Below are 26,613 nucleotides of genomic sequence, written 5' to 3'. Positions count from 1 at the left end.
TGCCCTTGTGCCGATCGCCTTTTTTGGCGTTCTCTGCTCTGACACTGGTTGAGACTCTGGCCCTAAAGAAGGCCGTCTCTGAGTGTAGGCCAACCAGTTTGAAAGACAATGCCCATATATTATATATCAGAGCATGTTTTTGTGTGCATGTTCACCACAAGTACGTGTGGTTAATGCAGACAGTATCCCTTGCAAAAGGTTTCTGTTTGGTGTTAGAACATCTTAACACCGGCTGCTTCATTGCAAGAAATGGTAACAGCTCTCTTGTGTTTCACACGTTTGTCGCGGCGCTACTTACTACACAGAGGCAGGTTTTGTTTGGTGCTCACGCCGTGTTTATTAAGGGCCTACGCCTAGGTGAGGATCACCTACCCCGGATCCCAACTCGTACCCCCTCGACGAACCCCGGTTACGTCCCAGGTCGCCCTTTAAATACCCCCCCCGGGGGACATGACGTCACCGTCCCCCCAAGGTCCGCCTGACGTCACGTTCTGCGACGCCACTCTCTCCGAGGGCTAGCGTGACGTGACGTCACCCACTACTCCTCTACACTCCAATGGTATAGCTGCTCACCCCGAGCTATGAATGCTCTGATAGGCAGAGGTGGGACAAAGTCATTGTTATGCAAGTCCAAGTCGAGTCGCAAGTCATCAAATTCATGACTCGAGTCTGACTCGAGTCCAAGTCATATGACTCGAGTCCACATCTCATAGGTGGGACAAAGTCATTGTTATGCAAGTCCAAGTCGAGTCGCAAGTCATCAAATTCATGACTCGAGTCTGACTCGAGTCCAAGTCACATGACTCGAGTCCACATCTCAGAGGTGGGACAAAGTCATTGTTATGCAAGTCCAAGTCGAGTCGCAAGTCATCAAATTCATGACTCGAGTCTGACTCGAGTCCAAGTCACATGACTCGAGTCCACATCTCATAGGTGGGACAAAGTCATTGTTATGCAAGTCCAAGTCGAGTCGCAAGTCATCAAATTCATGACTCGAGTCTGACTCGAGTCCAAGTCACATGACTCGAGTCCACATCTCATAGGTGGGACAAAGTCATTGTTATGCAAGTCCAAGTCGAGTCGCAAGTCATCAAATTCATGACTCGAGTCTGACTCGAGTCCAAGTCACATGACTCGAGTCCACATCTCATAGGTGGGACAAAGTCATTGTTATGCAAGTCCAAGTCGAGTCGCAAGTCATCAAATTCATGACTCGAGTCTGACTCGAGTCCAAGTCACATGACTCGAGTCCACATCTCATAGGTGGGACAAAGTCATTGTTATGCAAGTCCAAGTCGAGTCGCAAGTCATCAAATTCATGACTCGAGTCTGACTCGAGTCCAAGTCACATGACTCGAGTCCACATCTCATAGGTGGGACAAAGTCATTGTTATGCAAGTCCAAGTCGAGTCGCAAGTCATCAAATTCATGACTCGAGTCTGACTCGAGTCCAAGTCACATGACTCGAGTCCACACCTCTGCTGATAGGTGCATTGTCCTTGCACCGGTCGCCTTTTGGCGTTCTCTGCTCTGACGCCGGTGAGACGAGACCATGCAAAAAGGCTGTCTGGTGTATTCCAATTCGTTTCAAAGACGATGCATCAAAATTTAACAGAGTGTGTTTGTTTTGCATTCTTCTTTGGTTCTTTCGGTAAAGTCACGTATAAAGATAAAATAATAAATTAAATTAAATACTATTCTTAGGTTTTTTCGGTAAAGTCACGTAGGTAAAACATCAAAATTAATGAAAATAAAATAAAATAAAACAAAAAATCACGACGTTTCGGAGGCAACACAAGTCTCCGTCATCAGGTGGGACCGTCACAGCCGAATTAGCTGCATCAAGTGAGGCAATGATTCAAGATGTAATCCCTTATAAGCAAGTTGAAGGGGGGAGGAGAGGGGGGGAACTCATCAGAATGTTAGTACAACTCATCGGGAGGGGGGGGGGGGCAAAAAAATTGAACGACGGCTTGGACGCGGTTGCTGCTGCACACGCCAACACAATGGACAGAGAGGGGGAGGGGAGGTCTGATACACATGATAGACAAAAGAACGAAAATGCCCATGTTTATACCAATGCTGGCTGAACAATGAAGAGGGTACTGTTAAAAAACAACTGGGGATGTTAACACTCGGTAAAGTAAAGTAAAATAGTGCCTGTCAGATAAGATGGTCCAAAAAAGGGTAATTAAGTCTTTTTTGCGTGGTTGATAACATCTTTCCAATGATTACTAAGTTTGTACCCATCATCACGGTTGAAATTATGTCTGTGTTTGTATATATAATAATATAATATATAATAATATAATATACAAACACAGACATAATTTCAACCGTGATGATGGGTACAAACTTAGTAATCATTGGAAAGATGTTACAAACCACGCAAAAAAGACTTAATTACACTTTTTTGGACCATCTTATCTGACAGGCACTATTTTACTTTACTTTACCGAGTGTTAACATCCCCAGTTGTTTTTTAACAGTACCCTCTTCATTGTTCAGCCAGCATTGGTATAAACATGGGCATTTTCGTTCTTTTGTCTATCATGTGTATCAGACCTCCCCTCCCCCTCTCTGTCCATTGTGTTGGCGTGTGCAGCAGCAACCGCGTCCAAGCCGTCTTTAAATTTTTTGGCACCCCCTCCCCCTCCCGATGAGTTGTACTAACATTCTGATGAGCCCCCCCCCTCTCCTCCCCCCTTCAACTTGCTTATAAGGGATTACATCTTGAATCATTGCCTCACTTGATGCAGCTAATTCGGCTGTGACGGTCCCACCTGATGACGGAGACTTGTGTTGCCTCCGAAACGTCGTGATTTTTTGTTTTATTTTATTTTATTTTCATTAATTTTGATGTTTTACCTACGTGACTTTACCGAAAAAACCTAAGAATATGATTCCTTGCAGTCACGAAAGCTTCAAATCTAGAATTAAATTAAATACTAGCATACATTTTTTACCTTTATACAGGACTTTACCGAAAGAACCAAAGAATAATTCTTGCAGTCACAAAAGCTCCAAATTAAGTTTGTTTTGCATGTTCACCACAAGCGCCGTGTGGTTAATACGAACTTGACTCCTCGCAAGAGCCGTAACCATCACGTGAACTCCGGTCATCCTCGCAGCGGCAGCAGCGGCTTTTGGCTAACCGTCGAACAAAAAATTAACCCGTAAAAACAAAGTTTTTCATTATAAATCCTTTATATGCGTGGCGGCTAGAGTCCTCTCGTCCTCTGGCTTGAGATGGCTGCCACCTATGGGTCAGATGATTGCCTGCCACCATTAAGCAACTGGTAATTAAATATAATTTATTTTTTCCTAAAATGTTGTTAATTTTGGAAAAAAAATTTCACGAAAATAAATTGTCACGCACAACGAGTCTGTGTGCATAATGTCAGCTCGATTGGATCACGAGAAGTGGGTTAAAAAACGACCGAAAGATTTGCACGGTCGTAAGCGCGCAAGCAAGTGAACTTAATATAAAGGATTTTAAAAACGACGGTCACCGCTTCGCGCGCTTTCAGGATGCGCCCCTGCGGCCGTCTGGAACGCGCAGGGCTCAAACCGCTGCCCCACCATTGCTTCCACAGTATCAAAAACAAAGATTCACCCGTACAGCCTTAACAGACTGTTGGGGCGAGTGTTGTTAGCGAGTATCACCTATGAAGGCCGGCATGGGTGGCCAGCACCATGCCGGGCCGCCTTTGTCTCTCTAGAGGCGATGTTTATAGACTGCCCCAGGTACTCATTTGAGGCTGAGTCGACCTAGGGGATGCCCAGGTCCTGATCAGATAATCGTCACTGGTGTTGGCCGTGAGCAGGAATCGGTTCGTAGAGGCTTTTGGCTGCCCATCGAACGACGATAATCAACGCATCGCGCTCGTTCAGACGCGCTTCTGCGGCCGTCTGGAACGCTCTTCCTTCCGATATTAGGGAGGCACTGAAGGCGATGCAACTTTGAAATCGTCTACATTGAAAACTCGCTTCCTTAGAACCGCGTTTATCGACCACACCGCGTACCGCCCGCACCTGCGATGAGCGCGGTCGGCTACGTACGGTGCGAAAGAAGTTCAACGTACGCACACTCAGCGGGACTTCTTAGCCATCGACCTTCTTCTCTCCCGAGACCCGTGCCACCTTGTTTACATTCATCAGATCTGTTCGCCAGCCTCTTGTTAGGATGCAGCCGTCGCCGCAGCGTCGCGGTGAGCCGAGCACACAGCTCGAGTAATGTGTTTGCAATCACGCCCGCCCGCCCGCCCGCCCACCTACTCCCAAGACGTTTTGATCAGCGTGGAAGAGTAGGCCAAACGCCCTCCAGAGGGCCTCTCTCAAGTTGTGTGCTGTATCTGTGTGTTGCTGCATCTCTGTGTGTGTTGCTGTATGTGTGTGTGTGCTGTATGTGTGTGTGTTGCTGTATGTGTGTGTGCTGTATTTGTGTGTGTGCTGTATGTGTGTGTGTGCTGTATTTGTGTGTGTGCTGTATTTGTGTGCTGTATGTGTGTGTGTGCTGTATGTGTGTGTGTTGCTGTATGTGTGTGTGCTGTATTTGTGTGTGTGCTGTATATGTGTGCTGTATGTGTGTGTGTGTGCTGTATGTGTGTGTGCTGTAAATGTGTGTGCTGTATCTCTGCGTGCTGTATGTGTGCTATAATTGTGTGCTGTATATATGGGTGCTGTATGTGTGCTATAATTGTATGTGTGTGTGTGCTGTATGTGTGTGTGTGCTGTATTCGTGCATGCTGTATCTGTGTGTGCTGTATGTGTGCGTGCTGTATCCGTGCATGCTGTATCTGTGTGTGCTGTATGTGTGCTGTACGTGCGAATGAATGTGCTGTACGTGTGTGTGTGTTGTGTGTAACATTTTTTCTAAAATCCTCGACCAAACGGGAGTACTGTATAAATGTGTTTCCTTCTTCATGACGGCGAGTCTGTTATGCAGGAATCATAGGTCAAAATGGCAAATTTAAGGCTCGGAAATCGATGCTGAAAACTCAAGGTGACAGCCCACGTGAACATTTTATAAAGCATCAATATCAAAACATCTCATTATCGCGATGTCAGACGCTTGGAATTGGGTTATTTAGGAGGAATTTGGAACCGCCGTGAGAGCTCCGGTAATACTTTAGAAAATGTTCCCGCATGATTTTGAAATTCTTCTCCGAAGCACGCTCACCCCCCCCCACTCCCACCCGTGATTGGAAATGTATTGCCATTTCATTCGCCGCAATTTAGAGCACGTTTGATAAATAGGATATTTCTTTGATGGGTTACGGATACGGTAGCTGCAGAAATGTTAATCCTGGTATGATTTTTTTTTTACCGCATAATGAATTAAAATCTAGCGAGCACTCACAAGAGATGTTACACACACACACACGCACATAACTGACCCATTTCTCATTTCGCTGCTGAATGTGGGCTTGATCGTGCCGTGGGTCATGGGGGCAGGGGTTGTTTGACCATACTTCACCATTCTGGTCGGCAGAGATTGGTCAAGGCAGAGGGAGCATTATCCTCTGCTGCCTACCACATAAGCCCCCCGACCCCTTACAGCCTATACCACCTGTTATGCACGGCGGTCGACCTTCCAATCACCGTGCATGTACAAATCCTGCTTAGCTTCTAAGAACTGATGAGATCAGGCTTATTTTGAGTGATGTGGTCATTGAGAAAATAACAAAACGTTTCTTTACATATTAATGGCAATGTCTATATGTTTTTTTTCTCGGTGTGTTAATTAAGAAGCGTAGTGAGATGCTGTAGTACAAGACGTGGCTGGGTGACTTTGGGGTCATAGCGCTGATGAACCGAAACCAATGGGATTCTGGATTCCAATTCGGACTCTAACCACCTGTGATTAAATCGGATTGTCAAGTGGAGTGAATTCATGGCCTCAGTCACAAATGAGTGCTCAAAAACAACCCCCCCCCCATGGCTTCTCCCACACGTGGCACATGTGTAGATTTAACAAGTATAACGCGTAAAAACAAAGTTTGTCACTATAAATCCTTGATATGCGTGGCATCGGGGCGGCTAGAGTCCTCTCGTCCTCTGGCTTGAGATGGCTGCCACCTATGGGTCAGATGATTGTCTGGCAGCATTAAACAATTGGTAATTAAATATTTTAAACAAATTCCCTAAAGAGTTTAAAATTTTGGAAAACATTTTTCACGAAAATGCATTGTCACGCACAACGAGTCTGTGTGCAAAATGTCAGCTCGATTGGATCACGGGAAGTGGGATAAAAAACGATCGAAAGATTTGCACGGTCCTAAGCAAGCAAGCGAACTTAATATGAAGGATTTAAAAAAAAGGGATTTCAGACGAAGTTTCGTGATATCTGCTTCCGGTGAGATGAGGGGCATATCCTAACGCACAGGGCAAAGCGGAGCTCTACCTGGCAGAGTTCCCCATTTATTATTAATTCTATTCTTCATCTCGCAGTTTTTAATATATTTCCCGAGACGAATGCCACAGTACGTACGGATCCATACCACACCACGACGCTAAAAACATCCACACCAAGCAGCGGAGTGAAAGGTAAACGATAACATTTGAGAGAACGATGGGCAGTCATGTTTTGGCCCCCTGACCAAGGAAAATCTGAGCCGTTGACCTTTCCACGCGTCCACTCGCATGCACGCACACAGGCACGCAGTCAAAGACAAAGATCCCCCTTCCCGTATAGCCTGAATGGACTGTTGGGGCAGCACCACGCCTGGTCGCCTTTCTCTCCCCAAGTGGCGATGTTTACACACTGCAACAGGTACTCATTTGAGGCTGAGTCAACCTAGTGGAGGACAAAAGACCGGTTCAGACAATCGTCACTGTTGGTGGCTGTGAGCGGGAATCGGTTTGCAGCGGCTTTGGGCTAGTCATCTAACAAAGACGGTCACTGCATCGCGCGCTTTCAGATGCGCTTTTGCGGCCGTCTGGAATGCTCTTCCTTTTGATATCATGAAGCCACTTGCGCTTTGTACTTTTAAAGCATCTAGATTGAAAACTCATTTCTCTTGAACTGCTTTTTGCGTGTAGTTCGTTTCCCTTCCTCCCGCACCTCCGATTAGCACGGTTTGGCAACATACGATGGTGCGAAAGAAGTTCAACATACATTCGTACGGACACACGTAGCGCAGTGCAGTGCAGGAACGTGCGTGCGTGATGGGCATCTTCGAGCGAGACTCTTGTCGCACGTGCGATGGCTGGTGGCTGCGATGGCCATGCCTGGGAGAGAAAGAGGGCCTCGCTGCCTTAAGCGCCACCACACGTGCGAGCCACAGAACGCGACGGGATGACAGACGCTTTCCGCTCGCGAACGTAAATGCAATTTAATTCTCTGGCGCGCTTCTAAAAATACGTAACGTGTCGTAAAAGCAAGTCGTTGTCATTGTGTGTGTGTGTGTGGTTTTTTTTAACACCGTTCTCGTGCTAAACGCCGACGACCGCGCTCCCGGCTCCCCCCTGTGTGTCTTCCTAATGGTGGTGAAAACTTCGTCTGTTTTGCAGGACAGTCATTAATTCCGGCCTGCAGTACATTTCTCAGCGCGCATTCAAGAACAACAACCTCCTGCAAAACATGTGAGCGCATCTCGTTGCACTCGGCTAACGCGACACTTTCCGCTGCCAGAACTCGTCCAGTAAAGCCGCGTGTTTTGTTCGGAGGGCAGAAAACAAATGTTAAAGTGACGAATACAAATGTGGAAATTTGTTTGACACTCGGAAATTACTTGCTAACGGTGCGTGCGGTTTGCCCTTGAACTGTGTACTTAAATTTTTGAACTAAATGTGAAACGGCACCTTAACAGTGTTCACATTGCCTACAGCGTAGAATAATTTTACGTGCTATGAAGAAGGGCCGAAACGTCACTCATTTTACGTTGAATATTTTTAAGGGCAGTGCTATCTGATGAACGTTTCTTTAGTTTCGTTTTTTTTGGTTACACTTTGTCACGTCCTTCAAATCCGGTTAAGCGGTTCCAACACTGGCCGCTTGTTTTAGAAACAAAGCGAAAAAAAATATGCCTCGCGGAATATTTCGACGAACCAAATGAGGCCTTCCAAAGTGGGGGGAAAAATAAAAGTAATCTTGGTGAGGGTTTTGGCGGTTATAAATTACTCCTGGATATTTTGTCAAGGTCGATTAAATGGACAGATGCGAACGGAGCGAGAGAGACGGGTGATTACTTACGACGCGTCAACGCTGGCGAGCGAGGAGAAAGAAGCAGATTCGTATCGCGCGAGCGAGCCTACGGGTTCATTATCGCATTCACGCGAGTCCCTATCCCCATATAAACGTTCATGTGTCCACCCACCACCCCCCTCCAGCCAGGCAAGTGGTCCCCACCTACGTGGGGCAGTGAACCCCATGTTTTCCCCCTTCATTGGGGGGGGGCACCTTTCGTGCCGAGATCGGGCTGTTTGCTGTTCACAGAGTTTACGTTCCGCCGCCCCATCTCTCATCTCCGTTCTGTGATCGGCGTTTTGTACGGGGGGTTCACGTTGAGTTGCAATAATAACAATACTAACAACAACAATAACAACAATAAGTCAAATTTTGATTTAAAGCTTTCGTGACTGCAGGGATTCATCTTCCTGGTTCTTTCGGTAAAGTCACGTAGAAGGGAAATAATAAAATAATAAAAATAAAACATAATAAAATACAATTCTCACGTCCTTGAGGACGGCTGCTTGCGTTGTGGCCGAAACGTCGTGAGAATTATTTTATTATGTTTTTTTAAATAATTTTATTATTTCCCTTCTACGTGACTTTACCGAAAGATCCAAGAAGAACAATAAGTCACACGCAAGTCCGAGATGTGTGGACCAGTCGCACCGACCGAGCGGGCAGCCGAGGTGACGGTTGCGCTCACTTCAGAGCTCACCTGACCATCATCAGACCTGACGCCGCTCACCAATCGTAAACTCATCCAACCCTCACTACTCACCGGTAACTGGTACAGTAGATGAGCATTGCTCGGGCCGATCGGCCACATTAATCTGGTGAAGAGCAATTTTCATTAATTTCGACCTCACTCACGTACATGTATCATAAGCGGTCACATTACTTCTTATTGCTTGACATTTGTGGGGTGGTCTAGGAGTTCTGAACACACACACACACTAGCTGCTTATTATGTAGATTTCAATACCCAAGTACCTGCACTAATCATGTGATGGGATGTTATCACCTTTCATGTGAACGGTTACGATAATAACAGTCCAGCGACCACGGGGAAAACACGCAAACTCCAAATATGCAGGTGTCAGGGTCGGGATCGAACCCACGACCTCCTTGCGTCCAAGGCGAGGTAGTTAACATCTCGCCACCGTGGCACTGATGGGGAAGGTGCTGTTAGCGGGCACCTATCAAGGCCCACGTGATGCACAAGGGGCTAGTCAGGCTGCATTGTGTCTCTCTCCAGCACTGATGGTCATTGCACACCTCACCAGATATTCAATTAAGGCTGAGCAGACCCAGAAGAGGGCCATGATTATTTCAGATATCATTCACCGATTACATTTTACAGCCTTTGTCACTCCATTGCTGGATGAAGGCCTCCCCATGCTGCTGTTTTGGTCATGGGAGCTATTTAAGCAAACCTTACCTTCTTGGTAAGTGTGGTGAGAGGGACTTGGTTCAGGTTCAAACATCGCTCAACACCGATGTTATCCATGTCCGGGAATCGAACTGAGGTCGCCGGGTTCTTAGCGCAGGGCACTAACCACTGACCCCACCGCTGCTCCTACCATATCAAAGACAAAGATCCCCCGTATAGCTTGAACAGACTGTTGGGGCAAGTGTTGTTAGCGAGCACCTATGAAGGCCGGCACGGTACACGAGTGGGTGGGTGGCCAGCACCACGCCCGGACGCCTTTGTCTCCCACGCGGCGCTGTTTATACACCGTGCCAGGTACTCATTTGAGGCTGAGTCGACCTAGGGGAGGCCCAGGACCTGATCAGATAATCGTCGCCGGTGTTGACGGCCGTAAGCGGGAATTGAACTTGCAGGGCCTGGTTCATGGCGCAGCTCGCTAACCGTTACGCTATCTGCTCCCACAGTATATCACGGGTGCACGCACGCACACACACACACAGTGGTTAATGTATATTACACGTATTTTTCACTGTCCCATAGATTGCGAATAAATTGCGAGGCACGTGCAGTAAATCATGTGAAACTAATCTGTGACACGCAATATGAAAGCAACTAGCAAACGAGATTCATGGCTGGAGAAAATGTCTCGGAGATTGGAATTGGCATTGAGAAAGCAAGGGGCTCGCCACACGGAGATCTTCACATTCCAGATCCTCCCACCCCCCCCTCGCCCTCCCCCCGCCAGTTATGAACATTTGGAGAAAATCGCGCTTTTGTGCTTCGGCAGTTTGTGTCATTTAAAACCGTTGTATTATTTTACAATACGATGATTTTAGTCGGCTGTTTTTGCCCAGGAAAGTCTCACTGAGTCTCAACATATTGAACTGCTTTTTGTGTGTTTAGTTTGTTGTCCTACTCCCGCCGCACGGTTGGCTACGTACGGCGGTGCGAAAGAAGTTCAACGTACAGCACGTTTTTTGTTTTGTTTCAGCAATGTTCCTGTCAAGTTTTAGCTTTTAGGGGGTGCGACGTCGCGGCTTTGTGCGATCCCACTTGCGTAATTTGCAAGTTTTGGGATATTTGGCAAATACTCGTTAAATGTTTTTTTATTTCGCTGTGGGAGGAAACCCACGCAGAACAGGGGAAGAACATACCAACTCTACACAGAGAGGCACCCGAGTCGGCAATCGAACCAAAGTCCTTTTGGCTGCGAGGCACGAGTGTTAGATCTGCGCCATCCCCGCCGTTGTAACGAATTCATCTTTTTGGTGAGCCCACAAATTGTTGCAATTAAAAATCGATTCGATATATTTTTTATACATATACAGGTTGCTTCAAAAAAATGTTAACACTTCGGAGAATTTGCAACAATACCACGAGAAATGTGCCTCCGGACTCTGGAGACCACCTGGAGAAGATTCCAGGCACGTGTTGACAATGATGGCGAAACAAGTGGAGACCCTTTGACGTTTTGAAGCTATTAACATACATTTGTTTTATTGTTTCTCTTCTACGTGACTTTACCGCAAGAACCAAGAATATGAATCCCTGCAAGTCACGAAAGCTTTAAATAAAAATGTTACAGTGTATTATACTGTTTTTTCCATGTAAGTTTAAAAAAAACATTTAAGCACCCTGTATATACTGTTATGAATGAGAGAATTGGAGAACGAACACGGGTCATTGACTCCGTTCGAGCTGTAGGGTAAAGTGAGCGGGCTTGGGCAGTCCACGTTGCTACGTGACAGAGTGGCAGCCGAGGAATGGAACGAGGTCCCCACGGCACCGCAGAGCGTGGAGACGGAGCGACGGAAATTTCGCTCTCACGTGCAGGTGACACGCAGATTATGAATTATCACAGCGGGATTGTGTGAAATGGCGACAGCTCAGGGGGGAGGGCCTTCGTCCAGCAGTGGATTGATCGTGGCTGAATTGATGGCGGCTCGTGGAGATGCATCTTCAACCGTCAGATTCTTCTCCGACTCACTCCTCCTCTCCGTCAAACGTTTCCGCGGGAAGGGCAGGGCGGATCGCTCGTCGCGTGCCGAACGAGCATCGCGCCTCGACGCAGTTCGATGCGAAAAACGTAATTTCTCAACAAATTAAATCCCAGCCAGACGTCCGCACCACCTCTCCTGCAGTGGGCATTGATTCTTAAGAGCATTCATTAGGGCATTTAGGCACTTCCTCCCCCCCCTTTTCCACCCCCCCTCCATGTTTTAGTCTTCTCCTACAGGGGTATCGGAGCTTAGGATGACACCAGGTGCGTTTCACCTTTGGAACCTCATTTGCCAGTAAAAAATATGATAATTGTTTTTTTACCCTTCTATCTGGCCACAAAACTGACACCTTTTTTTACAATGAGTCATGTTTGCATAGACCACAATACCTGCAGCCATGATGCAAACAAAAAAGATAACTCTGATAATGTATGCACTGTCCTTGAAGTTGATTGGTCCACACCCGAGACAGCTTTCCTTAGAGCCTAGTCTCACATGGTTTGGACCAGATGACGCCAAAAAGCGCACAACTCAAAGACAAGGTATTGTGGTTTATGCAAACATGACTCATTGTAAAAAAAGGTGTCAGTTTTGTTGCCAGATAGAAGGGTAAAAAAAACAATTATCGACAGGTGGGTTGTCGAGTTTATCGGACCGGTTTATTGGAACGCGCGGTTTAAGACGGGTTTTCTCACGTGTGGTTTGTGCTGGTGTCAACCCACTTTCATATCCTCTGCGCTGCGTACCTGAACTCGTCTTGTCAAGAATAAAATACTTTTGGGAAAGAAAAAATGATCCCAGAGTCGTGCGGCTGAAACAAGGGCGGCTCTTGGCGCCTCAGAAAATAACTCCCCAACATATTCTTAGGTTTTTTTCGGTAAAGTCACGTAGGTAAAAAAATTAAAAAAAAGTAAAAAAAAATAAAAATCACGACGTTTCGGAGGCAACACAAGCTTCCGTCTTCAGGTGGAACTGTCACAGCACGATAGCTGTATCAAGTGAGAGAAATTCCAAGAACACAGTATTTGTATATATACTGGTTGAGGGTGGGAGGAGCCACCCTCAACCAGTATATATACAAATACTCACTTGATACAGCTATCCTGCTGTGACAGTTCCTCCTGAAGACGGAAGCTTGTGTTGCCTCCGAAACGTCGTGATTTTTATTTTTATTTTTTATTTTACTTTTATTAATTTTTTTTTTACCTACGTGACTTTACCGAAAAAAACCTAAGAATATGAATCCTTGCAGTCACTATAGCTTCAAATCTAGAATCTCCCCAACATGATAGTCACCATCGCCGGAATGGAACATTTATTTGCAGCCAACTGATTATCATTGTTATTGAGACACAAAGCATTGTGTGTGTGTGTGTGGCTTGCCGCTGTGGGCAGTAAAGACATACGCGTAATTATTAATAATCTGTAATCATAATATCATTCGGTGGATGAAGGTACCAAGCTCTTACCCCTGGCACGCATGCGTGACACACGTGTGTGTGACACGTGTGTACGCTACAACCGTACACACGCAGTACAGTGTTCCCTCATTATTCGCGAGGGATACGTTCCGGAGATGCTCGTAAATTGCACATTTTGCGGATAATGATGTTGCCATAGGAATATCTACCTTTTTAAATAAATTACCTTAAATAAATGTATGATTTGTATCTCTCGTAACTTTACGTCACCACTGTATCTCATCACTGCATCCCTCATCACTCTTTCTCATCAGCTTATCTCATCACTTTGTCTCATCACTTGATCTCTCCCGTCATTCTAGCTCATCACTTTACGTCACCATTTGATCTCATCACATTCTCGCAACACATTCTCTCTCGTCGCCTTATCCCATCAACGCTCTCTCTCTCGCTCGCTCTCTCTTACTCTCTTGACGCAGCAGTGGTGTAGAGTTCCAGGCGCGTTTCGCGGACAGCCTAAAACCGCGGATGGCGAGTCTCGCGAACGAGGGGGGATAACGGTGCGTGCTGCAATGGGCGACTCGCCCGCCGGGAAAGGAAATAAGCCATATAGCCACCGTCGCTTGAACACTGACCGCCTTTGTTACTGGCAAGCGGCCGCGTTCCATGGGCTGTGACCCCCTGCGAGGATTCCCATGCCGTTGCCTTGGCTCTCGCCTGACCTGTTGTGTAATAATATCCAATTAGTATGCCAGACCCCATTCCTACCCCATGGCTCTATTGGATTGTATGAATGAGCTGAATTTAAATAGGGATTGGTTTTTATATATAAAGGATTACGTGCTTTCCTGTTTTTATTTTATATTTGCATTTTGTTTCCTCCCCCCCCCACCCCGCGTAATTCTTCGTCGGTTCATTGATTGTTTCGTTTTGCGTTGTCTTGTTCTCCCTTTTATTGAAATCGGGGTGCACGTCACTGCTTGAAAGCGAGTGCTTACATATAGCAGCAGCAGTGGCCGCAACAAGATCTCCCTTTCTACTCGAACACCGTTCTTCTTTTTCCCGTTCGAGTCGCCGCCGTTTACGTTTCTCCGCCGATCTGAACGTCGCTCCACCGACGACCAGCACCGCACACGCACACACACACGCGTGTGCGAGCGTGTGTGCGAGCGTGTGTGTGCGCCCGGCCATGCGTCTGACATTGAACCCAGGTGGCATTGGACTCATGGAGATGGCCGCGCAAAGCTGCCTGGCTGGCCGGCTCACCCGCGTGTGCTAATTTGGCTCGGGATCTTTAACCGCAAATTAAGTATGAGCACCCTTTGGGAGGAAATAATAATGCTGACTGTTCTTACACTCTAGCAATACGCCCTCTGTGTCTCCGTCTCTCTCGTTCTCTCCGCCACGTTTGGGCCGGATGTGGTTATCTCCCCCCCCGACTCCCACACCGATGGGCAATTAAGCGACAGACAATCCCCGCACCTCCGATTAGCACCGTTGGATACGTACGGTGCGAATTAAGTTCAACGTGTACATACCTCAGTGGGCTTTGCCTGGTAGGACGAGGATGGTTTAATTTTGTTTTCATGTTTTTGGGTGATTTGTTGACATTCTCTTGTACGTTGCCCTACTATCATGTTTTTCGTCTTGTTATTGTAACGTTCGTGACCAACCCGACTGGACATCTGTGAAAAAGAGCGGTCACCAATCTCATAACCTCAGACCGCATTGCAACGCCACTGGCGACTTACGTCATTTGCCGGTGGCGTTTGAGATATTTCGATATTCACCGGGTTCATTTGCTCGTCCTTTCCTCGCACCTCCGAAAAGCGCGGTTGGCTACGTACGGTGCGAGAGAAGTTCAAAATACATACGTACAACATGCATTGTATACTCTTTGGTTCTTTCGGTAAAGTCACGTAGGTATAAAATAAAATAAATTACGACGTTTCGGACGCAACACAAGCGTCCGTCATCAGGTGGGAAAGCATGCTTGCTTTCCCACCTGATGACGAGTATGGATTCCTGCAGTCACGAAAGCTTCAAATCAACATGCATACATGCATACCTTGATGCAAGCAAATCTGGCTGTGACGGTCCCACCTGATGACGGAGACTTGTGTTGCCTCCGAAACGTCATGATTTTTTATTGTTTTATTTTTATATAATTTCATTATTTACCTACGTGACTTTACCGAAAGAACTAAGAGTATGAATCCTTGCAGTCACGAAAGCTTCACATCTAGAACATGCATACTTCTTAATACAGGTTTTTTTGGGACGATCACGTAAATATATAAATGTGTCGTTAAACCCACCACCACCCCACTCAACCAATAAGTAAGGTTTGTCACGTAAACAGAACGTGCCAATAGGTCACTAGCACAGCACAACCGGTGTGTTGGAGAGCCAAGCCACAACATTACAATGCATACTCCTGCGGAAGTACGCTGGGTCAGTCGACAAGCTCGACGTGAGCACAATACGAAAGTCGATTGTCTCGCCATGCGAATAGGGGTAGCGTCGCATGTAAAATGGCCATGGTTCCACCACGTGTCAACGCGGGGCCTACGAATCTCCCCGCGAGTTTGCACCTCGAACCGCGGACCGAAGAGGAAAGAGAAGAGCTAGGGGGGTGACGACTCCTTGACGCCCACGGGGAAGGGGAGTTTCACAACATCCGCGTGCGGTGATTCAGCAACCCGCGGCGATGCGTTCACAGTGCCAGATTATAATGCGTGTGCGTAGGCACCGCTGCTGGCCACGCGCCTGCAATCAAATAAGAGAATCGAATGAAGGATGGCCTCACCGAACGCGGGGGTCACCGCGTTCCTGGAGAATGCCGCGTATGGCCGAAACACGCGATTCGACGATGTCGCGCCGGGCAAGGCTTTCCCCGCTTAATAATAACAACTCTTGGAACCTCCGAGTTCAACCAGTCGACACAACAAAGGCTCATTCCTAGCAGCGTGCTTCAGCCGCACCGAACCTCACAATAATAATATCCAGGGCCTACCTTGGCTCCTCCCACCCTCAACCAGTATATATACAAGGACTGTTTTCTTGGAATTTCTCTCACTTGATACAGCTATCGTGCTGTGACGGTTCCATCTGAAGACGGAAGCTTGTGTTGCCTCCGAAATGTCGTGATTTTTATTTTATTTTTACTTTTATTATTTTTATTTTTTTTACCAACGTGACTTTACTTAAAAAACCTATAAGACGTTCGCGCTGGGGCTAAAACGAAGCGTGACCCAAGGCGAGCCCGGCTTGCGATGATGACCGAAAACCACCTCGCGAGTGCCACGCGCACAGCGAGTGAACGCGCCGTCGCCCGACCCGCCGTGCGGCTCGTTAGCACGCGCGCTGCTGCTGCTGCTCGAGTGCAGGTGGTCGCGGGCTCGGGACGTCTGTAGATTGTCAAGGGCGGTGGTGGGGGGGGGGGCGGTCAACCGTCGGGTGACCGCGAGGGGAGCCCGCGTCCTTGACCGCTGAGAAGAGCGGTGCATTTAGGAAGCGCACGGCGACAACAATGAAAACTCCAACTGCCGCGTGGCGGTTTGGGCTCCCGTCGAGCTGCGCACCACAGACACAAATGTGGCCCCACTTGTCATTCCAACTCGGCGCCCTTGGCTGGGTACTGGAGTTGGCTGTGAACCCCGCCGCCCGGTGCCAAAAACAGCCCCCCCCCCACCTCCCCACCATCTCCCCGGAATAGATGTAACCCATTAACAAGATTGGGAAGAAAAAAAAGCCCGAACTTTATACAATACAGGAACAACAAAAAACAATTTATATTCGATTAAGTAGAATCCCATTAATGCTGAAGCACACACTGCAGAATATCCTTAAAGTAGGGAGCCATTTTACATTCTAACCGTGGTGTCCGCAACACATTTGCCCTCTGCTGTAATCGTGGCTTAATTTAAGCCGGGGCTGTCCAGGGCTGAGCTCTGGAAAATGTTTTGCTTGTGTCGGGGGCGGGAAGGGGGGGCGTCCACGTATGGAGGTGGGGGAGGGGGAGTTTGGGAGGCCCTGGAAAACATTTTCCCGATAAATTAAGCCATGCTTTAATCGGATATTTCCTGCTATAACATGGATCAGAAACAACATTCGACAATTCAGCTGGAACAAGATCTGAGCAGGGTACGAGAGGAACGTTTAGGAGATGCAAAAGGGAATTGCACATGGATCAAGTTCAAGTTTCAAGTTCATTTGATTAGGTATAGCCATGTGAGCCATTCGGCTCTTGAATCGGGTGCAACCGCAACAAACAAAAAACAAAAACATGAACAAAAAAACATCTTAAAGTGACTATGTGCAAACAGAAAATCCAAGAAAAGAAGGCAAAATATTGCAGAAAAAGCACCGTACACCAACACTGTGTGCAATAATCCCAGTGGGATGCAAGTTAAACAACAACAACCACAAGACAACTTAGATTAAGGCCATCAGTCTAACTCTGTACCACAACAAACAAACATGGCCAAACCGAAAAACTTTTCGAAAATCACCAAAATAAAGCCATAAAAGCAATGAAACAGTGATCATAGGAACTGTGACCGAATTTTCACAATGAACGCCGTAAACAACATGTACCACCAAACTCTGCAGCCATAGCTGGCTGCATGAGTCACTCCACAACAGCAGGAGCATCAGTCGGAGTGTCAATATTTTTCAATGCACCTTTAAGATCAGCACGCTAAATCAAAACACAGATCATACTTTGCAGCGATCATCCGGAGCGAAACATTGTATTTTAGGCCACTGAATTGCAGTGGCGGCTAGGGGTGTACAACTCCTCTAGAGCAGAGAGCGCATTGAATTGAGAGAGACCCAGGAGCGTTTGGGGACTTATGTCCGTGAAGTCTCCGTGCCCCCTCCATGCGGCTCTGTACCGGGCTCACGTTGAAATCCTATAAAACATATATATATATCTAACTTAAGATAAGCAAGTGTGCATGAGCAGGGTGAAGCGATAGAGGGTACGGTAGCGCCTATGGACGAGACACGTGACAAAATGGCAACCGAAGGAGGGAATGTGCCCGGGAACGCGTCCTCCGCGGAGATGGAGCGAGACGGATTGTGGCATCGCCGTAGGGCCACGCGGGGTAGGGGGTGGGGCAGGTGACAACTTGGGAGTAGGCCTTCATCCAGCAGTAGATAGATAAATGCTGTCGATGAGGAATCCCATGCAAAAAATAAAAAAATTAAATTATATTCGTTTACACATCTGACAATTTTACCGTGGACTGTCGTTTTTACTTTTCGATTTAAAGCTTTCGTGACTGCATGGATTCATCTTTTTGGTTCTTTCGGTAAAGTCACGTAGAAGGGAAATAATAAAATAATACAAATAAAACATAATAAAATAAATTATCCGACTGATGCTCCTGCTGTTGTGGAATGAAGATGTCGTTTTTACTGTTAAACTGAATGATGTAAAAATAAAAAATACGATTAATTTACAGCACTTTATCCAATCCACTGCTGGATGAAGGCCTCCTCTCCCTCACCCCCCCCTCCAACCCAAAACCATGTCAATCATGAATTTTAATTGACCATACTTCACCACGCTGGTTTGGATATCCCCCTCTGACCAACGCTGTTAGCCACGTCTGGGGAATCTAACTCGGCTTGACGGATTTCACAGTTTCGCGGCGCGGTACTCTGACCGATGCGTCTACCCCGCACTCCGTCATCGCGCATTAACGAAGCCCGCCTGGTCAGCACTGCGTTTGCTACTCTCAGCCGCGTGATGTTTATTAATTGTTGCTTCTCTCTTGCCCCCTGACAGTGACCTTTCCAATAACAAGCTGACAAGCCTCTCTTGGAAGACCTTCCACGGACTCAACCTCTCGAAGCTGTAAGTGTCTGCGGCTTAAACTCCCCACACATTGGCCTCGACCCTCTCGCACTGCTCGTTATGAACATTTTTTTCAAATATATATATTCTCTTTCTCGTTTTAATGATTGCGTCTTTATGAAAATGGTACCAAAATGTATACGTTTAAGTATACACACAAGAAGCAACTAGGGATTGACGGAACCGAGTTAAAATAAGCTGGCAATTTTAGTTTTAATTGTGTGCCACGTGTGGGATGTGTTGTTTAGTCGGGGGGGGGGAGAGGGGGGGGGCGGTATTTGTGGTTAATTGTGGTTAATAATACATTTTAGAACCGCCACCAACAGGTTGTGTGGAATTATCCTACGTGCGGCTTTTCAATTTGTTGGGGCCAGTGATGGCATGGACACTATTAGTTGCTCTGTACGAGTTGCAAGGCACCGCTGCACTGTATTTAGGATTTTAACGTCATTTATTTGGGTGCTTGATGCAAGTCGGCGACTGGAATTTTTGTTTTTTAAGTCATAACGGCCAACAATATCACAACCCGCTTTCACAGCTTTTGCTATTTTCACCACAATATTCATTGTTGTTTTTTTTTAAACTAAATCTGAGCAAGGTGCATGTTTTGACAAGGTGACGAATGTATTTTAGTGAGTTGGGAATTAGAAAAAAAAAATAGTAAGTCACAGCATAGCTCATCATAATTAAATATCACCCTTGCCCCACGAGAAATTGTAGGTGATAAGGTTAAGATCTCCAGAGAAAACACTTGAGCTCAGAGTGGTCATTCTCCCCGCTAGAATAGAGAGGAGAAAGAGAAGGGGAGGAAAAAAACTGTGAAAAGGTCAGCGTTCCGACTTGATGTGCGTCATAGGCATTACGCGCGCGTGCACATTGAACTAAAACACACTTGCTTTTTTCTCTTCCATTAATATTTACGGGATGGGAGGGGGACAGAATGTATTTTACTAAATCACCTCAAGCGCGTGCCTGTAATAAAGTGACCGCTTACGAAAGTGGAGTCAAAGGTTGACACACGGTGGAAGTGGGGGTGGTGGGGGAGAAAACTTTCCACAGCGGAATACAATTTAGCCCAGAATATATTTCGTACGAGGCAGTGCCTTGGTAACACTCACGGTTGGCAACGCAGGCCAGTTCGATTCTACCTCCTGGCACGGTAGCCCCGAAACTCTGAATGGGGTTAAACGTTTCTTAAATCCCATTGTGGCGTGGCTTTCTCAAAATGCTCCCCCCCCCCCCCCCTCTTCTTGTCCAGGCCCTTCGGCCAGCAGGGGCACGAGCGAGCAATTGCAGGGCTACACCTACACCCGCACCTTCACATTATTTCAAAGCCTCTGACATTACAAGCCATACAAATAAGGTCTGTCCAGTTGCAGCATCTCACCGAAAACAAAGGACAGCAAACTCTGTTTTTGTCACGGTTTGTTTCTCATAATTTAGTTGCAATTACTATTCACTATTTACAATTGGTCGCGCTCGATGGCACCGTTACGAAATGTCCCCCGATTGTGAATGGTGAAGCGAAGTCGTTCACATTGCTTTGTCAATTCCCTGGCTGTCACTGGAAAATCCATGCGCAGGCTCATCCAGGGATGGGATGATGGGGTGAGAGATGATAGCAAGATCTCGCCTTCTTGCGGCTTCCGGCTAGGTATTTATGGGAAACAGAACATTGAAAATGTAATTTGAATGTTTTTTTTATATATTATATATAGGGTGAACAAATCTCATTTTATGTACATTACAAAAAAAAGACATTGCACACACATTACGTGTGTGGCAATAAATTACAATTCATACGACAAAGGGGTAAATGAATTGTTGTTTGATAACGCAACGTGAAAAAAGACGGTTAAATTCATACGACCGACATAATTCAGAATTCTTTTTTCTTTTGAGTGAGGTTATGGAAAAATCTGTAGCGTACCCCCACCACCCACCCGGCCAACGAATTAAATTGTTCCGTGAATTAAACACGTGGGGTTCTGAGATCTGAACTCCCGTTAACAACCTGACCGATGCTGGATGTGAACGTCCAGTGAAACATCGTTCCCATGTAAATATTGTGAGATTCCTCTCCAGCAACAACAATACGTGTGTATGTGAGTACGGTGGAACACTTCTTTCGCACCGTACGTAGTCAACCACGCTAATCGGATGTGCGGGGGAAGGACATCAAACGAAACACATAAAACGGTTCGAAAAGACATGAGAATTCGCAACACCGTTGGCGCTGCTGAAGCAGTCATACGTTTGTCCGCGTTTGATCCCCGTGACACGATCATTCATCGGCTGTGTCGGGTGGAGAAGGGTGTGCCGACACACATTTTTACACGATGATCTAACGCAAAGGAAATGATTTATGAATTATGCAAAGATGGTCTTGAAAATAACAGAATTTAAAGTAGGGGCAGTTTAATGTGTTTACAAGGCTCGCAGACATTGCCATTGTTACCGTGTATGTCTGCGTCTATGCATGGGTACCCTTTGGCGAGCGAGATTCTTCTGACATTTACTTTGTGTCATGAGGTTAACGCTGTTCAACTGCCCGATTGTTTGTAATTTTAATGATTTTTTTTCCCTCCTCCGCTTTCCCGACTGGAAATTGTGTTGTAAACAAAACCCATCGTTCAAGCGGTGGGGAAAATCCTATTTAAATGCTCTTTCAAATACATAATATTAAACCATGTAAGACATGAAATAAACGCTATAGGAATTCAATACAAACCAAATCAATACCAAATGGTATATATGATCCAATGTGCCTCTTTACTCTCCCATGAAATCTTACAGGATATTAATTTGGAAAAAAATTGGTTTCGTGTTGGACTGTCCCATGCCAAGATCTCCAGTAAAAACACGGAACGTCGGACAAACGTTGATCCAACGTCAGGTTATAACCGCATGCCAACGTTGACCCAACGTTGCATGTTAGAGTATTTAGCTGCTGCTATACATTTCCACATGATGATAAGCCACTTCGTTGAGCTATCATTTGTGGCCAGGTCGCCTGTGCAAGAGAAGCTACATAGTTCAGTTGGCCTTACCTAGTAAAATTAAAATAAACAGTTTTTTTTTTATGTTTACTGGGTCTTCGTTCGCAATTGTGGCTTTACACCGCATGCACCGGGAACCATGGACATGCATCTCAATTCTGTGAACAACAAATGTCTTCATTTAAATCGAGGGTTTTTCATAGCTTGCAGTGTGATCCAGAATTGTTTTTTTTGGGTTTGGGCCTCCTGGTCGTATTCTCACGCCCCCAAATGCTTGCCGTTTGCTCCCCGCAACCCGACCAAGATTGTCACGTTTAACAGAGATATTATTACTCTTTGGTCCTTTCGGTAATGTCACGTAGGTATAAAATAAAATAGCAGCGCTCCACTTCCCCCCCCCCCTCTCTCTATCTCTCCTCCTTGGCTCCCCCTCCCCCTCTCTCTTACCTAAATAGCCTCTTTTCACGGCAGCTCTTTTTCCCACTTCAGCAATTGTTTCTTGCTGTGGTTGTCCCACCCGACGACGGACGCTTGTGTTGCGCCCGAAACGCCGTGATTTAATGTATTTTATTTCATACCTACCGTGACTTTACCGAAAGAACCAAAGAGTATGGATCCCTGCAGTGACGAAAACTTAAATTCTAGAGAGATATTATTTACACCCTGCCGATGCATTGTTCGACTCGTGACCAACGAAGCCAATTCCCGCTGGGGACTTGCGATTTTAAGTGACTGGTATGCAACGCCAATGTCTAGCGAGCCGTTTTAAGGCCGGGCAATATGTCGTCGTTGTACATGTTTGTATTAAAACGAATCAACAAAACTCATCATGGTAAACCGATGTTATTTATGTTCGTGTGCAGACGTTTTTTTATTTTGTGGTTGAATCGTCCAATTAGATTTCAATTGAGAATTGAGTTCCTTGAGAAGCTCTCAGAACTGAAGCAATTAGTTCCTGAAGATGACGGAGGTGATGTTGTCGAGCCAATGAGTCAGAGCGGTAACTGGTACTCCCCGAGGGTGACATTAAGAAATTAACACTCGTGGTGCAACTCACTTTGTACGATCAATCAAATGAACTCAAACTCTCGCATGTGCTTAAGGGTTGTAGATTGGTTGCACACGTGAACTGAATTTGCTTCAGTTCCTTAAGATACTCCTAGTGCGTGCAGCGAAACGTCAGACAATCATGCCCAAACTAACATGCCGTGCAACTTTGAAAGCACGTCAGAGGAGCTAAACATTATTTGCGTGTTTTTTTTTTATATAGCTGTACAGAACAGCAGTTTTCTTGGAGAAAAACACGAGCCACTCGAAGCGTCATTGTCAGTTATTATACAGTGCGATCACACTTCATAGCAATCCCAATTACGTGAGTTGCTTTTCACAAGACATGTATTCGAACAAGTTACCCCGTTCACCATCTTTGCTTTTGTAAACACGGATCACTGCCCTCACGCACCTCTCATTCATCGTGCAAATCCATTCACGTGGAATTCAGAATAAGAAGAATAAGACAAATGAGGTTCGATTTTTTTTCTTAAAGGAATGGGCATACAACTTGTTTAAATATGTAGAAATGCTGAGCCGTACCTAACTACATGTTAGAGCGCAATTTACATGTATTGTCCTCGATAATAATAATCAGTACAACCCGTTTGTCATTCTGCTGCTGGATGAAGGCCACCGAACACCGAGTTACTTCGCCAAGCTGGTCAATGTGGGTTGATGACCTCGGGACTGGTTCAGATCTTGCCCGCCACTGATGTTTGCCCGTGGCTAGGAATCGAACTCTGATCACCGGGGTTCAATGCGCAGCACGCTAACCATGGCGCCACCGCTCTACTTGTGATTGACCGCGTTGTAAATTCCTGACGACAATAACTTTATTTTTTTTTGAAAGGTTACACTTTGCTTCTGTTTAAACACAGACGTTTTTAAACACAAACACGCGCACAAATCTATATGAATACGTTACGTACGGGAGGCAAAAAAAACTGGATTGAAAAAGAAGTTTTGAAAGATTTATGCTGTTCCTTCCACAATGAATATTACATTATTATTGCTCGCATTAGCATTTGAGTATAATTTTAAAATCACTGCTCTCCAAACCGCAATCCACTCACGTCGTCTCCCCTCCTTAATTCTGCTCATGGAACGAAGTCGGCAAAGTCACGCACCACCGCGGAGTTTTTATTATTGAAAATCTATCACCCACTTAACCCTTTTCGGGACAAGATGAACAGGAACAAGCCAATTACTCTCCATTTTAACATTTTGTCTGCTGTGTACGCTGCGTGTGTGTTAAAGCGATATTCAAACAACAACAACAACATACTTTTTCTTTGCGTCCATGCCGTTGTCCGCTGGTCGTTTAGTGAATCTTAACAATTAGCAATTATTAACGATGAGTGGATGGCGGCACGGACCAATCAATGTTGGAATGCTTTTGGAACCGTTGACCCGACGTTGAATAAACGTTTCGTCCAACGTTCCGTGTTTTACTGGAGGTCTTGGCAAGGGACAGTCGAATACATGAAACCAAGTCAAAATCTTGTTTTGCTTCGAGCGTGTATGAAGGGATGAGCTCTGGATTTTTACGCATTTTGGATTCTCAGCTTGTTTGTGTTCCTCCAAAAGTATTGTATCCAACAAAGATTCAGGTACACAAAGAGGACACGTGCATGGGAATTGACACCAGTACAGACACAGTGCGAATTACAATGATTATTACCAACGTTGTAGAAGTTGAAGCCATGTGTTTCAATACACTCTGTGTCACGGGTGTCTAATTCCTTAACTCGGATAACCGGATTATCAGATTTTTTATGGCAGTTTTGGATATTTTCTGGATTTCTTGGATGGTACATTACGCTGTAATTATATTTGTCTTAGCAGTGACACAAGTGGTATTACCCAGGGTGCAATGTGACACCACGGTTAATGGGAAAGCATAGGAGTGATGTCACATTTGTGGCAATATTTCTGGTGATGTCACACTTTCAGATAAAACCGAATAAAAAACACATTGTGAGATTTTAATTTATTTTATTTTTCGGATCAATCTGGAAAACCGGAACAAATTCCAAAGTAATAATTTAAACGTACATACTTTAGCACGCACCATGCGAATGTAAGCTATAGTGTAAATAAGTTGCGTTAGTAACATCGCGTGCGTAATGATTTTTTGCTGTTGTAAGTTTAAAGGTAAAAAAAGTAAAAAAATAAAGGTGCAGACCTGCAATTTCTTGCTCACAGCACTGCTGGTGGAAGAGTTTCCTCGAGAGGGAGAGCCCCGGAGAACCCCTGTGGAGCATTCTTTGACCTCTTTGACGCCCACCAGGCCTCTTGGAAGAGGTGGTGTTACTCACACCTTACTCATACTCTTTGGTTCTTTCGGTAAAGTCACGTAGGTATAAAATAAAATATATTAAATTTCGATTTAAAGCTTTCGTGACTGCAGGGATTCATCTTCTTGGTTCTTTCGGTAAAGTCACGTAGAAGGGAAATAATAAAATAATAAAAAAACATAATAAAATAATATAATAAAATAATATTTTTTTTATTATTATGTTTCATTTGCATTATTTTAGTTTTTCCCTTCTACGTGACTTTACCGAAAAAACCAAAAAGATAAAATATATTAAATCACGACGTTTCGATCGCAACACAATCAATCATCATCAGGTGGGAAAACCACAGCAAGAACATTTTTTGCTGAAGTGGGAGAGAGATGCCGTGGTAAGAGATTATATAGGTATGAGAGGGGGGAGGGGCAAGGGAGGGGGGTAGGGGGAGGGGAGCGTTGCGTGGACGCTAGGAGAGGGAGACGTGAAGCTAGGACGGGGGGAAGTGGGCGGGGCTGGAAGTGGGAGGCTGAGAGAGCCGGGGATGCGCGGGGGGGGAGGATGCAATAACAAAACAGCAACAATGCCAATGAAGCCACAATGCCAATGCAGCAGCAATGCCAAACGCTGGGGATGCAATTAACTCGACAAAATCGCCTTACTAACTCCAGGTTAAACCCATTTAGACCGCTGGGTGAACGGAATTTAAAATATTGTCCCATAATGTTTCAACGGCCGTGCCCAGAGTTGGAATCGAACCGGCGACCTCTGAATGGCAAGTCCAGGTGGGGACCATTACCCACACAGTAAAATACGTCCCATGCACAATTGCTTTTACAAACTTAAGGTTAAACTTGTGGTAAACAATCTCGTGGTGTGCCGTGCCCAGCTCCACAGTGATTAATTTAAATATCATTTTAAGAAAGCTTTGTAAAGCCTAAATTACAGTCTTCATTAGACCAAATTTAGTTTTCCGATTCATTTACATTTTGGCTTGCACACAGCCATCATGAGCGTGATTAATTTACCACATTAATGTGTGTGTGTGAGGTGCGCGGTGGCGCAGTGGTGAGCGCACTGAACTACAACGCCCCCAGCAACCTCTTTCCCGGCCCTGTACACATAACATCAGTGGCAAAATATCTGAATGCCCTTTCGTGACATTTTCCCTCCACATTTAGAAACGTGCATTCACATTATTTAGATGATTTCGCTGCTATAAATTTCCACACGATGATTGGCCACTTTGTTGAGCTATCATTTGTGGTGAGGTCACTCCTGAAAAAGAAGTTAATACCTCAGTGGGCTTTACCTGGCAATAAAAAAAATAGTTGAGTTTTATTCGTATATTTTTTTAAGTGATGTGTTTACCCCT

At 45.7% G+C, this 26,613-nt stretch overlaps 1 protein-coding gene across 3 annotated transcripts in view; it reads left to right on the top strand.

Moving 5' to 3' along the window:
* The window catches only part of LOC144949313 (BDNF/NT-3 growth factors receptor-like), a 283,555-nt gene that overhangs the window by 78,372 nt on the left and 178,570 nt on the right, over window positions 1-26,613 (top strand). For all 3 annotated transcript variants that reach the window (XM_078879268.1, XM_078879269.1, XM_078879267.1), the window contains exons 3-4: window positions 7,516-7,587; window positions 18,824-18,892. In XM_078879268.1, the coding sequence (XP_078735394.1) occupies window positions 7,516-7,587; window positions 18,824-18,892 (141 nt within the window). The remainder of the gene's footprint in view (window positions 1-7,515; window positions 7,588-18,823; window positions 18,893-26,613) is intronic.

Source organism: Lampetra fluviatilis, chromosome 53 (genome assembly GCF_964198595.1).
Source record: "Lampetra fluviatilis chromosome 53, kcLamFluv1.1, whole genome shotgun sequence".
NCBI lineage: Eukaryota > Metazoa > Chordata > Hyperoartia > Petromyzontiformes > Petromyzontidae > Lampetra > Lampetra fluviatilis.
The sequence above is the reverse complement of the archived record's forward strand: the minus strand, read 5'-3'. Positions and strand labels throughout refer to the sequence as shown.